The sequence below is a fragment of the Schistocerca cancellata genome, chromosome 10 (genome assembly GCF_023864275.1).
Source record: "Schistocerca cancellata isolate TAMUIC-IGC-003103 chromosome 10, iqSchCanc2.1, whole genome shotgun sequence".
NCBI lineage: Eukaryota > Metazoa > Arthropoda > Insecta > Orthoptera > Acrididae > Schistocerca > Schistocerca cancellata.
The window spans coordinates 80,744,478-80,762,884 of NC_064635.1; the positions used below are offsets into that span (position 1 = coordinate 80,744,478).

Genomic DNA, 18,407 nt, shown 5'->3' on the forward strand with positions numbered 1-18,407 from the left:
TGCCCTCCAATACTAAATTGGTGATCCCTTGCCGGCCGGAGTGGCCATGCGGTTCTAGGCGATACAGTCTGGAACCGCAAGACCGCTACGGTCGCAGGTTCGAATCCTTCCTTGGGCATGGATGTGTGTGATGTCCTTAGGTTAGTTGGGTTTAGGTAGTTCTAAGTTCTAGGGGACTGATGACCTCAGAAATTGAGTCCCATAGTGCTCAGAGCCATTCGAACCATTTGGTGATCCCTTGATGCCTCAGAACATGTCCTACCAACCGATTCCTTCTTCCTGTCAAGTTGTGCCACAAACTCCTCTTCTCCCCAATCCTATTCAATACCTCCTCATTAGTTATGTGATCTACCCATTTAATCTTCAGCATTCTTCTGTAGCACCACATTTCGAAAGCTTCTATTCTCTTCTTGTCCAAACTATTTATCGTCCATGTTTCACTTCCATACATGGCTACACTCCATACAAATACTTTCAGAAACGACTTCCTGACACCTAAATCTAAACTCGATGTTAACAAATTTCTCTTCTTCAGAAGCGCTTTCCTTGTCATTGCCAGTCTACATTTTATATCCTCTCTTCTTCGACCATCATCAGTTATATTGCTCCCAAAATAGCAAAACTCATTTGCTACTTTAAGCATCTCATTTCCTAATCTAATACCCTCAGAATCACCTGATTTAATATGAGTAAATTCCATTATCCTCGTTTTGCTTTTGTTGATGTTCATCTTATATCCTCCCTTCAAGACACTGCCCATTCCGTTCAACTGTTGTTCCAAGTCCTTTGCTGTCTCTGACAGAATTACAATGTCATCGGCGAACCTTAAAGTTTTTATTTCTTCTCCATGGATTTTAATACCTACTCCAAATTTTTCTTTTGTTTCCTTTATTGCTTGCTCAATATACTGATTGAATAACATCGGGGAGAGGCTACAGCCCTGTCTCGCTCCCTTCCCAACCACTGCTTTCCTTTCATGTCCCTCGACTCTTATAACTGCATCTGGTTTCTTTACAAATTGTAAATCGCCTTTCGCTCCCTGTAGTTTACCCCTGCCACCTTCAGAATTTGAAAGAGAGTATTCCAGTCAACACTGTCAAAAGCTTTCTCCAAGTCTACAAATGTTAGAAACGTAGGTTTGCCTTTTCTTAATCTAGCTTCTAAGGTAAGTCGTAGGGCAGTATTGTCTCACTTGTTCCCATATTTCTACGGAATCCAAACTGATCTTCCCCGAGGTCGGCTTCTACCAGTTTTTCCATTCGTCTGTAAAGAATTCGCGTTAGTGTTTTGCAGCCGTGACTTAATAAACTGATAGTTCTTCTTGAAGTCTGAGGGTATTTCGCTTGTCTCATACATTTTGCTCACCAGATGGTAGAGTTTTGTCAGGACTGGCTCTCCCAAGGCTGTCAGTAGTTCTAATGGAATGTTGTCTACTCCCGGAGCTTTGTTGCGACTCAGGTCTTTCAGTGCTCTGTCAAACTCTTCACGCAGTATCATATCTCCCATTTCATCTTCATCTACATCCTCTTCCATTTCCATAATATTGTCCTCAAGTACATCGCCCTTGTATAGACGCTCTATATACTCCTTCCACCTTTCTGCTTTCCCTTCTTTGCTTAGAACTGGGTTTCCATCTGAGCTCTTGATATTCATATAGGCTTGAAATGAATGCCAATCTGGCGCCTCATAACTCTGTACTGAAGGGAGACGGCGTGCGGGTGACGTAGGTGGCGTTGTGCCATCTCATTGGTCAACACTCAGACGCACGCTCAGAATATCTGACATGCCAGAAGTCGCTCTGCACGTTCGGAAAGATTCCCGAACGTGCTATTCCACGCTATGACGTCAGAAACTCAGCACGCTCAACCTTCGGATGCACGGTCCATGTGCCGACGGCTTTACGGCGTGAAATTGCAAAAGTCCCTTTACGTTTTGACTTCCCCTCGTACATACGGAGTCTGCCGCACCGAGTCGCTACCGTCTGGAACAGATGACTGTTGCAGATTTTACGTCTTCAAACCTGGACGGCCGTTAAGCGGATTTGAACCGTCATCTTCCCGAACGCCTGTCCAATGTGCTATTCAGTGTGCCATGTTGCTCTGTTGTGGATTATGAAGTACAGTTTTCTGCACGTTATGCAAGGTAGTGCGGGGAATTCCCGAAGTGGTGACACTATTTGCTATCTGCGTCCGTATCAAACGCTGAAGGTCGTATAGGTGACGTGCGAGCGTGCCCAGCGGCCAGGGGCATTCTGGGCTGTCTGATGGCACGCTTCCTGTACCGGATGGCACAGCGGCGCATCCTCTTGTTCCGGTCGCGCATTGTTTGGCGGAGCTCGGTCCAGTCGCCGCTATGATCAGCTGTGGAGTGGTCGTTTTGCTGGCCAGCGCTGCTGTCGGTAAGAGACCACGCACTTCTGTCACATTCTAACAGTCGCGACACTCCGTCCCGTTTTTGTTACCCCCAGCGTTAGCAGCACCCCAAACGGCTGCAGGTTCGAATCCTGCCTCGGGCATGGATGTGTGTGATGTCCTTAGGTTAGTTAGGTTTAAGTATTTCTAACTTCTAGGGGACTGATGACCTCAGATGTTAAGTACCATAGTGCTCAGAGCCATCTGAACCAGCCCCAAACGGTCAGCAAGCGACACTTCTGAATACGTTATCGGACGAGTGCGAATACCAACGTTTATGTTGATTTGTAACATAGTTTTTACACTAGGGAGAGTGGGTAATGCCACAAAAATCGACAATAACTAAAAAATTACACCACATTTGTGATTAATTAGTTTCGTTAAGCATGGGAGATACGAAACGGTGGATTACAGGACAGTTTACTTACGGTTCTCTTGTAATATACAGACATTTATTTACTGAATAACGTCGTTTTCATCTAATAACAAAAAATTGCTAGTAAATACTAGGAGACCTGAGATTTTAGAGAAAGACGTTGTATACCTATCCAACGATGCAAAGTTTTGTTCGCTACACCTTCGGTGAAATCAGTGAAAGTGGAAACCTCTATCGAATGTAATGCCTACATTACCTAACGTATCAAATAGGCCATCACAACTGTAGTTTAAGGTAAATCTCACAGGTGTGTAATAAATCGTCCCAACGCAAGATAAATCAATTCCACAATTGTTGCTAAACCTGGGCCACAAACGGCAAGAATCTTCGACATATTCGCTTTTGAAGCAAAAGTTATTACGTTTAGGAAAAGACTCGTGTACTAGAAAGTCGAGTGAAGTGTAAGAAAGGGTGAATCACTAAAAAAATTTAAGTGCCAAGTAAAGTGCCTGTGATAATAAAAACAGACAATAACTGAATGTGAAATAGGCCGGCCTCTGTGACCGAGCGATTCTAGCCACTTCAGTCTGGAACCGCGCGACCGCGTCCTTAGGTTAGTTAGGTTTAAGTAGTTCTAAGTTCTAGGGGACTGATGACCTCCAATGTTAAGTCCCATAGTGCTCAGAGCCATTTGAACCATGCATGAAATGTGCTTATATTCTCTTGCTTTCAGCGAAGTAAGCTGCAGATGCAGACGTATTCGAAAGTATTACTTCATGAATGACTTGTAGCTTATGTCATTAAATCGGTGTGTTTCGGCTGTTTTTATATGTATTTCATGATGCTTCATATCTCTTGGTAATTTACTAACGTATGGAACGCAAAAAGTATAACAACTATTCCGTTAGTTAAGTAGAAAATAATTGAAAACAAACTTTATCCATACGAAGCATGTGATTGTCTACTTCCTTTTAGCTTGGAGCGCTAGTGCCGCTCCAGTTGTCAAACTGTAACTAACTTTCGCACCAGTGAGTGTCGTCACTATTTATTAGACTGTGGTTCAATCGCACAGTGATGCGCGGGATGTGCGCAACACTTGCGCATTCACGATCGATTGCTGTTTCATTGGCCACAATAACTGCAGTCGGATCGTATTCACATGTAGTCCCAGTCTTCAAGAAGGGTCGTCGAGCAGATGCGCAAAACTATAGACCTATATCTCTGACGTCGATCTGTTGTAGAATTTTAGAACATGTTTTTTGCTCGAGTATCACGTCGTTTTTTGGAAACCCAGAATCTACTCTGTAGGAATCAACATGGATTCCGGAAACAGCGATCGTGTGAGACCCAACTCACTTTATTTTTTCATGAGACCCAGAAAATATTAGATACAGGCTCCCAGGTAGATGCTATTTTCCTTGACTTCCGGAAGGCGTTCGATACAGTTCCACACTGTCGCCTGACAAACAAAGTAAGAGCCTACGGAATATCAGACCAGCTGTGTGGCTGGATTGAAGAGTATTTAGCAAACAGAACACAGCATGTTGTTATCAATGGAGAGACGTCTACAGACATTAAAGTAACCATTGCTTTTCACAATATATATAAATGACCTAGTAGATAGTGTCGGAAGTTCCATGCGGCTTTTCGCGGATGATGCTGTAGTATACAGAGAAGTTGCAGCATTAGAAAATTGTAGCGATATGCAGGAAGATCTGCAGCGGATAGGCACTTGGTGCAGGGAGTGGCAACTGACCCTTAACATAGACAAATGTAATGTATTGCGAATACATAGAAAGAAGGATTCTTTATTGTATGATTATATGATAGCAGAACAAACACTGGTAGCAGTTACTTCTGTAAAATATCTGGGAGTATGCGTGCGGAACGATTTGAAGTGGAATGATCATATAAAATTAATTGTTGGTAAGGCGGGTACCAGGTTGAGATTCATTGGGAGAATCCTTAGAAAATGTAGTCCATCAACAAAGGAGGTGGCTTACAAAACACTCGTTCGACCTATACTTGAGTATTGCGCATCAGTGTGGGATCCGTACCAGATCGGGTTGACGGAGGAGATAGAGAAGATCCAAAGAAGAGCGGCGCGTTTCGTCACAGGGTTATTTGGTAACCGTGATAGCGTTACGGAGATGTTTAACAAACTCAAGTGGCAGACTCTGCAAGAGAGGCGCTCTGAATCGCGGTGTAGCTTGCTCGCCAAGTTTCGAGAGGGTGCGTTTCTGGATGAGGTATCGAATATATTGCTTCCCCCTACTTATACCTCCCGAGGAGATCACGAATGTAAAATTAGAGAGATTAGAGCGCGCACGGAAGCTTTCAGACAGTCGTTCTTCCCGCGAACCATACGCGACTGGAACAGGCAAGGGAGGTAATGACAGTGGCACGTAAAGTGCCCTCCGCCACACATCGTTGGGTGGCTTGCGGAGTATAAATGTAGATGTAGATGTAGATTCAACTTTGCTGAAAAAAAAATAAAAATAAAATCTGTGTGTGTATGTAGTTCGATTTCGCGCCCTAGATTTTTTCCTGGAAACATCAGGATAAAATCATAACAAATGTTTCGTATTAATAAGTAATTCAATTATCAATATCTTTAATACAACGGTTACATAGAGTAGTATAATGGTTGCAGGGCAGGCGAATGACCCCGAGTTTGACTGTTGCTATATGCCCGATGAGACAGCCACGCAATCACTCAGCGTCATATTTTTATTTCCGTTTCGACGCAGCCGTAGCACTTGCATATATGTGAATAACTTTCCGCTTAACATTCAAAAAGAAAAATTGGAGCTTTCTGCAGACGATGCTAGTGTTGTAACAAACCCCATCTGAGAGAAAACAGAAGATTAAGTAAATGATATTTTCCAAAGAATTATTAAGTGGTTCTCTGATAGTAAAATGTCCTTAAATTTTGAGAAATAACATTGCATTCGATTCTGTACAACAAGCAAAGTCATATCAACAAATGTGTAGGACGCGAGCGGGAGTCAGTAACTAGGGTAGAATGCTCAAAATTTTTAGGTGTACATATGGACGGAAACTTGAACTGGAAGAAGCATATTACTGAGCGTCTCAAACAATTAAGTTCTGGAACTTTAGCTCTTCGTACAATTGCTAATCTTGGAAACAAACCTATCAACGTCCCGATGTATTTTGTGTATTCCCACTCAATAATGTTGTACGGAATGATTTTGTGGGATAACTTATAACTTAGAAAGAAGGTATTGACTGCACAAAAACTAGCATAACTTGTGGTGTTCACCCATGGACGTCAAGGAGCTAACATTTTAACTGCGCCATCACAATACATATTTTTTATAATTGCGTATTTACGAGTCATATGAGACGAAACCTATCATCATTTTGTAATTTGGAATTTAATGCGTATTTTCACTTATATTCAAGCGAGTAATTTTATTGTCTCTCTTTTCGTTATACGAGGGTCGTTCAATAAATGATGCCCAATATTTTTTTCTCAGAACATATTTATTGTTAAGACTTTGATGACAATATACATCAACATGTCTTGTCCATGTCCTATTCTTCTACATAGTCTCCATCAGGTTCTATGTCCATACGCCAACGTTATGAAATAGCATGTGTTTCCCTGCTGGTAAAAGCTCTTGTCCTGTAGGCATAATAGTGTTTTCACTCTATCATTGACATTCTCGTCATCTTCAAAGTGTGTTCCCCGTAGAGAATCTTTAAGCGGCCCAAAGAGATGGAAGTCCGAGAGTGTCAGGTCTGGACTGTGTGGTGGATCAGGCAACGATGTCCAACCCAATTTGGCGATGTGTTCCCGGATTCTCAGACTTGTATGTGGGCGTCCATTATCGTGTTGGAGCAAGATTTCTGCTGGATTATTGTCCGATTGATCACGTCGGAAACGGTTCTTGAGTTGAGTCTTCACGTATATCTCTGAATTGATAGTTGACCCTCTTGACATCACATCCACGAGAATGACGCCATTACAATCCCAGAAGACTGTCACCATGACTTATCCGGCAGAGGGAGTTGTCTCGAATGTCTTCTTTTGAGGTGAATGAGGATGATGCCACTCCATGGACTGCCTTTTTGTTTCCGGCGCAAAGCGGTGCATCCAGCTTTCGTCCCCCGTAACGGTCCGAGACAAAAACGCCTCTGCGTCGGTCTCAAAACGCTCCAACAATTCAGTTGAAATGCCCTTACCTTTGAATCTTGCGGTCCGCTGTGAGCATTCGTGGCACCCATCGTGAGCACCTGTTTGAATATCCGAGAGTCTCGATCATTGCAGACGCACTACCAGTGCTGACCAGCAACTGAAGAGCCAATTGTCGAGTTGTGATGCGCCGGTCGGCACGAATAACGGCATCCGTACGATTCAGCACGTCTGGAGCAGTGGCTGTGACAGGACGTCCCGAGCGTGGCTGATCATAGAATTCTGTTTCTGCATTTCCTGAGACTGTAACTTCTGTTACCCATCACCCAAATGTACACCTATCAATTGCAGCATTGCCATACACAGCACACAAACTTTTATGGATGTTCACCACTGTTTCTTTTTCTGCACGCAAGAATTCAATAACAGCACGCTGCTCGTAACGTGAGTCGTATGTAGACGCCATTTTGACGCTGTACTACGGCTCTGCTAACTACCAGAACGGTTCGAAACTTCACCGGCGCACTGAACAAACATCAAATTTGAAGCATCAAAAAGGACGTTACTCTATGTATATCAATGGCTTTTTAAAAAAAATGTCGAGCATTATTTATTGAACGACCCTCCTACTAGTGCTCCGCAAGCTCTTCACAATGACGCCTTGCTAAACTCATTTTCAGACTCCACTAAGCAGTATACAAAGCTAATTCATAACGATCACGCACAAGCGCCTATGCTGGTACGACTTTTTTTTATTTATTGGCTATGAGTATGTGCTCATACAGCCATCTCAACACTGGGATAGTGATCCTACAGTTTGTTTAGAGAATGCAGAGTATACATTAGTTTAAGTCGTACCCTGATACGAAGCTACTTGGGCTTAACAAAGGACCGATTCCGACATAAAACAAAGTTTGCTTCAGCAGTATAACGAGACATGTAAACACTGGTACGATGACGTCCATAAGCAAAACAAATGCTGCGCGACAAACATGTACGTAGTGATGTGTCCGTTGTAGATTCCATCACATTTCACGCTTTATTAGTCTCGTAGTTATAACGATTCAGATCTGACGGTACTATGTCACGTAAGAAATGTTCGAACGGTGAGCTAACAGACTTTTTCACGACGAAGAGCTGACATACTTCACCTGTGTCTATTCACATGGTTTTATAGGCATTATATTCCGGCGCAGTTCTTGCCTGAGGAAGAAAGTGTTCGTAGGATAGAAAAGTGCATTGACCCTGGAAATAACAAGGAGGGACGGGAAGGGGCTACTTTATGCCCACCTTTTGAAAATGTAATCTAGTCATGTACTTTATATCTCAAAAATTAAAAAAAAATATTTATTGTTTGTATTGATTTCTTATAGCAGATTCCGTAATTTTTAAAATTTGTCAGTAAAACTTAGCCCAAAAATTTATATCTTCGTAGTGAAAGGGGCATTTCGCGACAAATGTAATATTCATATCTCCAAATTCAGGACCTTTCTTACACATCTACACGCTGCAAATTTTTTTTTTTTTGGTGGTCATTAAGTAACCCTCCCGCAACATCAAGAAGGAGTTGTGCCACATAAACGATAGTTGGCAGACGTGTTTCTACATATAAAAGATTACGTCTATACAGATTTAGCGCCAGTTGCGTTAAGAGTGACGCTGGCAGCGCCATTATGAAGACGCAAATCAGGTTTATTTTAAATACACGCTGTAACGTTCGTGAGCGTTAGTTATCACTGAGATTAAACATGCTGATGTGACGTTAGTCAAGAATGCCTTTAAGGAGACAAAGAAGCCATTATCAACACCTCACTGAGTTTTACATTAACCTGTGATATAGCAATGTTAATCACTTAAATATGTCACCTGGACAAATGTATTCCTGAAATTTCGTAACTCTACATTTATTACTTTTTGTGTATGATTCGCCTATCTTTCACTACCGTAAACTTTGACTCGTTTCACTTCGCCGAAATTTCTTTTTCTTGCTGGGAACGACAGAATGCGATGAATGATTGAAAGAATGTATTCTGTTTCAGTGGTACAAATGTGTTTCTAAAAATCTTACTCTCACTGTTTTCCATGTTACATTTGACCAGACCTAGTCAAATCCAACCATTCATTATCGTATAAACATCCTGTTTTCATCCCTGTAATGCGATGATGTAGCTTCGCCTAAGAGAAAACAGACTGTTCCTTCTTTTTGTCGTGAAGCTGTTGGCCTCTCCATCATTGACGTTCTTTTGTTTTATTATTCTCAATGCTATTTTTCTACTACATGAGCCCCGTCTGGACTAAGCAAAGTTCTTAGAGACGCTACTTAGTCATTTTTGTCCAATTTTTTTCATTTCGTAGGTAGGTGTTCCATTTTTGACTTCGGACCAAATGGTTCTGCTTTGTTTTCGATAGTACTATTCCTCTTATTATCATTAATTTAATAATGTACGATTTCAAATGGCTCTGAGCACTATGGGACTTAACATCTGAGGTCATCAGTCCCCTAGAACTTAGTACTACTTAAACCTAACTAACCTAAGGACATCACACACATCCATGCCCGTGGCAGGATTCGAACCTGCGACCGTAGCGGTCGCGTGGTTCCAGACTGAAGCGCCTAGAACCGCTCGGCCACATCGGCCGGCGTATGATTTCATTTGCTGAATTTGAGGCCTACTCCGGGTTATTGCAAGTTGCTCGAAGAGCAGAACAAGTGAGTAGGAAGACTTAACTGCTCATCGCGAGATATTAGTTTCAGGCCGCCGTACGTTGTGAGAAAGGCTCGTAATCAGTATCCCATATGAGCAGCTCACCAGCGTCTTTGCTTTATTTACCTCGTTACCAGTTTGTCGCCCATTAGCCATTACCGATTCTTTAAAAACTCAAACTCGTATGCGTGAAAAGCTTCAAACGTTTGATTACTTTACCACTTATTAAACATGCCAGATATCTGACGTTAAGCGTGTAGGCGAGAGGAAGTTCAGAAAACGTTTGAAGTTATATTTCAAGTTTATTGGAAGTCGCCAAACGCTCTCATGATCAAAGACTGGATGACTAAGGTCTGAGTAATTTGCTCTCCATTTCAGGTAAATGCTAGTTTTTCACGTATCTTAATGTTTATGAAGTCACGTCTACTGAACTATGTGTCTAGTACAGGGGTCTCCAAACTCCGAAACAGGCCCGCGAGGGCTGGAAAACCGGCCCGCGTTAGCTGGCCGGACATCCCCGGTATCCGGTCGGCCAAATATTTGAGGTGGTGCCTATACTGCCAACAATTGAGTTTCGAGGCCTATCGTGACCAATACACCGCGACATTGTCGGAGCTCTATCTTTACAAAGCGGAAGGTCATGGTTAAACTTGTGGCTATCCTCAATAAACAGACAGACCATTCTCCGTACGATAGTGAAAAAAAAGAACGGTTAACAGACCAGTTCGGCGAAAAATTTTAAGTAAAAAAATTCCTTGCATTTTATTCTACTCACGAGACTGGTGCAAGTCTTTAAAATGGACGCCACTTCGGCGACTAGCCTTAGTAATCAATCATTGTGGAAGATGGTTCTTAAGCGACGTTTCACTTTCTTTTGATTACGTTGTAAAATATACATAGCAAGTAAATCGTATAAAATATTTTTATTTAAAGGCAATTTAAAGAAAATACAACACCTGGTGTACATAATGTGGATAAAAAATAGTTGTAACTGATGTGTAAAAATAACTGCAATTAATTTATATCTTGAAAACTCACAGTGTTAGAGTATTCACGTAAAGAAATTTAACATCTTAGTGATAATTAGTGACTTTCATGTATCTCTAACTTTCCTTTCATAATTACCTCCGGTTTTGGATCAAATTTACTGGTAGAGATAATCATCAGCGACTTCAAATGCTCATCACTTAATTTTGATCTGTAAATACTTTTTGCATGTTTCATTTTGGAGAAAGTTTTTTCACACAAATAAGTAGTGTCAAAAGCGGAAAAAAAGCCACGGGCAAATTTATGTAAATATGGAAACTGTGTGGATGGAAGACACTTATAAAATTCCAGTGATGTTGACTTTCAATGTTTCTCTTTAAAAAAGTCGCTACATTGCAAATCAATAATTTCAGACTGAAGTTCTGCGGGGTAACGCTTCTATATCGACGTCAAAGGGATTTTGAAATATCTTGATATCGTTTGAATTTGCATCGATATCTGTAAAACGTGATTCAAAATTAATTTTTAAAGCGCCCAAAGCTTCTATTGCGAAAGTTACAGGAAACGGTATCTCAGTTTGCTGACAATGCTTGGCATGTATTAAAATGCGTGTAGCATGCTTTGTTCAACTGAGATTGAAACAAAGCAATCTTTTGTCGAAAGGACTTAACATGCGTGTATAAATCAGGCAGAAGCTGGTTTTCACTAAGCAATTTTAAATTAAAGTCATTCATATGTTTAGTTAAGTCTGTATAAAATGTTAGCTTCCATAACCACTCACCGTTCCGTAACACAGTCAGAGGGCGATTCCTTTCGTTCAAAAAAATTTCAATTACTGTTCGGAGTTCAAAAAAACGGGTCACAACTTTACCGCAGCTAAGCCAGCGCACTGCAGTATAATATGGCAAGTCGCTTTCCTCAATATCTTCAAGAAACTCGCGGAACTGGCGATGACTGAGTACATGGGATCTGATATACACTCCTGGAAATGGAAAAAAGAACACATTGACACCGGTGTGTCAGACCCACCATACTTGCTCCGGACACTGCGAGAGGGCTGTATAAGCAATGATCACACGCACGGCACAGCGGACACACCAGGATCCGCGGTGTTGGCCGTCGAATGGCGCTAGCTGCGCAGCATTTGTGCACCGCCGCCGTCAGTGTCAGCCAGTTTGCCGTGGCATACGGAGCTCCATCGCAGTCTTTAACACTGGTAGCATGCCGCGACAGCGTGGACGTGAACCGTATGTGCAGTTGACGGACTTTGAGCGAGGGCGTATAGTGGGCATGCGGGAGGCCGGGTGGACGTACCGCCGAATTGCTCAACACGTGGGGCGTGAGGTCTCCACAGTACATCGATGTTGTCGCCAGTGGTCGGCGGAAGGTGCACGTGCCCGTCGAACTGGGACCGGACCGCAGCGACGCACGGATGCACGCCAAGACCGTAGGATCCTACGCACTGCCGTAGGGGACCGCACCGCCACTTCCCAGCAAATTAGGGACACTGTTGCTCCTGGGGTATCGGCGAGGACCATTCGCAACCGTCTCCATGAAGCTGGGCTACGGTCCCGCACACCGTTAGGCCGTCTTCCGCTCACGCCCCAACATCGTGCAGCCCGCCTCCAGTGGTGTCGCGACAGGCGTGAATGGAGGGACGAATGGAGACGTGTCGTCTTCAGCGATGAGAGTCGCTTCTGCCTTGGTGCCAATGATGGTCGTATGCGTGTTTGGCGCCGTGCAGGTGAGCGCCACAATCAGGACTGCATACGACCGAGGCACACAGGGCCAACACCCGGCATCATGGTGTGGGGAGCGATCTCCTACACTGGCCGTACACCACTGGTGATCGTCGAGGGGACACTGAATAGTGCACAGTACATCCAAACCGTCATCGAACCCATCGTTCTACCATTCCTAGACCGGCAAGGGAACTTGCTGTTCCAACAGGACAATGCACGTCCGCATGTATCCCGTGTCACCCAACGTGCTCTAGAAGGTGTGAGTCAACTACCCTGGCCAGCAGGATCTCCGGATCTGTCCCCCATTGAGCATGTTTGGGACTGGATGAAGCGTCGTCTCACGCGGTCTGCACGTCCAGCACGAACGCTGGTCCAACTGAGGCGCCAGGTGGAAATGGCATGGCAAGCCGTTCCACAGGACTACATCCAGCATCTCTACGATCGTCTCCATGGGAGAATAGCAGCCTGCATTGCTGCGAAAGGTGGATATACACTGTACTAGTGCCGACATTGTGCATGCTCTGTTGTCTGTGTCTATGTGCCTGTGGTTCTGTCAGTGTGATCATGTGATGTATCTGACCCCAGGAATGTGTCAATAAAGTTTCCCCTTCCTGGGACAATGAATTCACGGTGTTCTTATTTCAATTTCCAGGAGTGTAGTTAGCAACTGAAATAACTGGCTTTAAAACTTCTGACATGTTTTCCTCACAAAGACTGTTGGTGAATAATACAGTGCACTACTAATGGTTTTGAGCCACCGTCGTTTTCTACGGCCTTAGAAAGGAGAGCAACAACACCTTTATTTTTCCCACATATGTTTTTGCCACCATTAGTTGTAATACCTTTCAATTTCTTCCACTGAAGATTGTTTTTCTGAACTGCCCTTTCAACTCCTTTAAAAATATCTTCGCCAGTGGTCGTCCCGTGAATACTGTGAACATCAAGGAGCTCTTTATACACTTCATAATTTTTGTCAGTCCCTCGAATAAAAAGTAGTACTTGAGCAGTATCTGATATGTCTGTTGACTCATCTACGGCCAAAGAGAACCAGTCTTAAGTCTTGATTTTTGTCACGCGGTTGTGATGATATATTTTGTGCAATGTCTTCTATTCTTCGAGCCACAGTGTTTGCCAACAAACTTATGTTTTTAAATAAATTAACTTTTTCTGGACACATTTCTTCTGCTGTTGCAGTAATGCAATTCTTAATTAATTCACCGTCGGTAAATGGCTTACACTGTTTCTCTACTAAATGAGCCACACGAAAACTAGCACGAGTTGCTGCATGTTGTTCAGCATTTACTTTCTTAAACAGCGATTGCTGGGTTTTTAGCTGGCGTTTCAGAGACTCATACAATTCTAATCGTTCGCATCCTGTAAACTTGGGGTAATTCTGAGAGTGCTTAGTCTCATAATGATGTTTTGTATTGTATTCTTTGAAGACTGATATTGCTTCATTGCAAATAATACACATTGGTTTGTTGCTTGACTCCACCACGAAATATTGACATCCCCACTGCTCCTTAAAAATTCTACATTCACTGTCAACCTTTCGTTTCTTTTCCATATTTGTACAGAACTTCACAAAACATTGTAACCTGAAAATAAAATTGTGCTATTTAATACTAATAAAACTAGGGAGTAGTCTGCCTAAACAAAATTCTATGAATTTATTTTTAAGGTACTTTAATTTCTAAATTAAATACAATTACACTGTAGTTCCACTAAAAAATACAGTGAAAAAATACTCCAGTCGTGCTATATGTATTTCGATTTTCAGATTTTCCTTGTCTCTTCGAATTCAATCTTTGAATTGTCCCACACTTCGTCCCTCACCTACTAGTACAGCGCATAAAACACTAAAAATCTCGTGAGACACTCGCAACATAGACACAATCGCGCAACAGAACTATCAGATATGTGCTCTGGCGCTGCTACTCGCTACAAGACTACATAACTAAACTTATTGTTGCGCCGCTTGAAATAACAATGCTTTGACATACTCTACCTCTGTTACGTCTTGCAGTAACAATGATTTTGAGATTTCGTTAACTTTGGAGGACGCTTTCGTGAAGAAAGTGCAGTGACATACTTTTTGTCGGTGAAATACGCCAGAATTTCGGTCAGGTACGTCCACCAATCAAAATTATGTAATTAAATAAAAATCGTAGTTCGTTTCAGTGCTAGCTATTCCCACAACATTAGATTTTTGAGATTTCATCTTTACTTTGGCCTTACATTACGGTGATCATGGAGTGCTAGAGTGCTTTAATCCCACTAGGTAGATCTTGGCCCTAATGACTTCGTGGAGGAGTCAACGTGGCCCGCCGACTAAAAAGTTTGGAGACCCCTGGCCTAGTACAATGATATAATTTTGCAGATATATTCAGTGATATATGTGGATATTGTCTGCAAAATGTGTTGGGAATAGAGTTAGCAATAAAGAAGTAAAAAATTAATACGTCATGGGCGATGCTAAAGTTTTACTGCAAACAGCGAAAATATAATAAGTGATAAGCTCATGGTGGCTGTAATTTAACACGACGCAAAAAACCATGAGGTACATTTCTATTTGAAAAATACTATATTTAACTACGAAAATTTAATTCACATACAAAATGTTACTTATTTGGTCTTACACAAATTGAAGAGAGACATCGTATTTATTGAAGGCAAATATTTCCTGTCACAAGAATTTATATTATTAATATTGAGTTAAACTTTTCTTACAATATAAAAAACACAGTTAAATAATTTTTAATTTAAACTTTAAATTGATGTATAATCTTAAAGACTGTAAAGCACAATTTAGTCCTTTTTGGAAGTGTGCAGAAATTTATAGATCTTCACTAATTTGTAATATCTGTTCTCTCCTTAATTGTTTATTAATTTTTACCAAACAAGCCTGTAGGTGGAGAAGATTCTCTCAATGGAAGCAGCTCTGGCAGGGCAAGAAATAAGGCTTTCCACGAAAGTAATATATCCTGTTGGTACATTTCCTTTTTTTTTTTTTTTGCTGTTTCAGATCAATTATCTTCTATCATTTGTTGGGATGGAGCTATGTTACAATTGCGTCAGAAAAAATCGTGGCACACTCAGCAATGCTAAGAGACATGATACCTGCAATTCACTCAGGATTTCATCTCTACAAGCCAGTTTTCTGCACTTTCTTCTTGTTCAGCAGTTAGTCTTCTCCCTATTAATTTTGGATCTAGGCATTAGCAAGATAGTGAACGGGTTCTAGAGGTTGTTGGGTTCATATATAGATCGATTAATATTTCGACACCTTGTGTAATATTTGTGCTGTTTGCTTGAAGAAGGTCCAGGACTCTACAAACATCTGACAGTTGCCGGAGAAGATGTCTGGCATCTATATAAATTACAACTATATGGAAGATTTTGCCAATTTTAGCAAGGAATTCTTCAGTGTGCTCTGTTACAGTTTCTACATATGTAGAAAAAGTAGCTTTAAGACTGGGTTAGTGTTTTGAATAAATTAATCATAAGAATATAAATTGAACTATCTAAGTGTCAATACAAAGAAAATAAAAAACACAGCAAAACCCATAAATAGCCATTTTAACCGATTGATTTTTTAGATATCTGGAGTTTTCTCATCCCTGGACATACTTTTTTCCTTTCACCAGCAAGAAAAAGTTTGGTGAAAGTTTGTAATTATGCCTAAAGTTTGTACAAGGTTGAATATAGTCCTAATATTCGCTCGTCGTTAGTTACGTTACTTCAAGAAAAACGCACAGTTTGGAACTGTAATACCTGTCTTGTTGTGTAAGCTTTTTAGCATGAAATTGTACCTCTTGGTGAGTAGATGTGTGTGTGTGTGTGTGTGTGTGTGTGTGTGTGTGTGTGTGTGTGTGTGTGCGTGTGTGTGTGTGTGCGTAGTGAGTGAAGTGTTATGAAACAATGTGTGTATAGTGTGTGCAGCGACTGTTAGTGAGATATGAGTGAACAGTGTGGCATTACATTATTTAATAAGTTACCTGTGAAAAAAGTATTGTATACCACGAGTAAATCTAATGATTGTCTCTAACTAGAAGTCTGTAAATATATGAGTGTACGAATTGGCTTATTTTAGATTGATCTAAACTTGTACATATTTTGACATGTCCTATATGCTTGTAAAAAGAGATCTACGGATGAAAAACGCTACTACTACTACTACTACTACTACTACTACTAGATTATGACAGCATTATCAGTTCGGTCAATAATTATATTAATTACTAAAACTCAAACATTTTTTGCTCCTGGACGCCGTTAACCAGGCAACCTGTAGCATGTACCATGAACCGGGTTGACTGTTTAGTAATTTGCTGTACATCAACCGGCACGTACAGTGTACAGGAAAGTAACTTCAGCGGAGGTCGAATAGCGCAAAATCTGCCAGCTAACCGTATGTCCGCAATGAACCGTTGTGGAACTACCCACGTGAAACGGCAGGCAACCATACATGAGTGCGCTTGAAGTCAATACCGGTCAACAGCTGGTCGCTAGAATTTTTGAGGTGACGACAATCATTTGCACTACGCCAGGAATTATCAAGAGTATTAGGTAATCTTTTCGTTGACGATTTCAGTGTGCAGTAACGTTGTAAATTGTGAGCGTTTACCATCCAGAATGTGATATGAATGAATACGTGTTTTAAAATTTAATTGCTGCTTTATTTTCCGACAGTGTGTTAGTCTATAATCACTTATATCCGTCCGCCTCCGTAGCGTAGCGTTGGCGTTTCCGCCTGCCATGCAGGGGGCCTGGGTTCGATTCCCGGCAGGGGGCTGGGTGTTGTGTGTCTTTCATCATTATTTTCATCATCATTGACCCGCAAGTCGCCGAAGTGGTGTCAACTCAAAAGGCCTTGCAATATGGCGGTCGAACTCCCCCGCATGGGGCCTTCCGGCCAATGATGCCATACGACCATTTCCATTTCCACTGATCTACGTATCAGAATAAATGTTCATTCACGCTGGCCACAGATTAGCAAAAATTAAAACACGTCGTCTTTATACTTCATTAGTACATAGTCCAGTGACTGTGACTATCCAGAATGAGATTTTCATTCGCAGCTGAGTGTGCGCTGACGTGAAACTTCCTGGCAGATTAAAACTGTGTTCCGGAGACGTGAGCTCCTTGGAACGAAGCGAAGTGTTAGGCGTTAAAGTGCGTGCCCCTATTTTTTAAAAAATACGCTTTTGGGAAATTCTTGTGGTCTTCGCTGAATTGTATTAGCGTAATATCAGCCATACTTTGTATAGAATAAATAAGCTGTCTTACTTACACTTTGGATTTGTTTTGGAGAAGCAAGTTTTAGTGAATTTTGTCCGGGTAGTGCTTTAGTAAAAATGTCAGAAGATAAAAAGAACGTGAAACGCTCAGAGTCTGAGCATATAAACTTGAAAGTATTGGATCAAGACAATGCCATTGTGCAATTTAAGATAAAGAAGCACACTCCTTTGAGAAAATTGATGAATGCGTATTGTGATAGGGTGGGGATTGCAATGGCTAGAACGCGCTTCCGATTTGATGGGCAGCCAATCAATGAAACAGATACTCCTCTTTCATTGGAAATGGAGGAAGGTGACACCATAGAAGTGTATCAACAGCAAACAGGTAGAACTGCATAGAAAGAAACTGTGTTTATTGAAATGGCTTTGTGTTATGCGCCGAGAGAAGTGGGACTCGAGTGAATATGTGAAATACAGGCACAATTTTTCTATTAAATGTGACAACTTCAATAGTGAATGTAAGTGTTGGGTAATCATGTGAAATGTTCTCAAATATCACTTCTGAATGTGGGGAGCCTTTTTGTAATTGAGTGGAAGTAAAATTTGTTCTGTTGCTTTGGACTGCTAAACTGTCCGCCCCAGTAGCTGAGTGGTCAGCGTGACGGATTGCCGTCCTCCGGGCCCGGGTTCGATTCCCGGCTGGGTCGGAGATTTTCTCCGCTCAGGGACTGGGTGTTGTGTTGTGTTCATCATCATTTCATCCCCATCCGGCGTGCAGGTCGCCCAA

General features: G+C 41.8%; 1 protein-coding gene across 1 annotated transcript in view; it reads left to right on the top strand.

The window, feature by feature from the left end:
* The first annotated feature begins 2,273 nt into the window (after positions 1–2,273).
* The window catches only part of LOC126106592 (chymotrypsin-like protease CTRL-1), a 156,723-nt gene continuing 140,589 nt past the window's right edge, over positions 2,274–18,407 (top strand). The window contains exon 1 of the mRNA XM_049912936.1: positions 2,274–2,398. Coding sequence (XP_049768893.1) covers positions 2,353–2,398 — 46 coding nt within the window. The 5' untranslated portion in view covers positions 2,274–2,352. The remainder of the gene's footprint in view (positions 2,399–18,407) is intronic.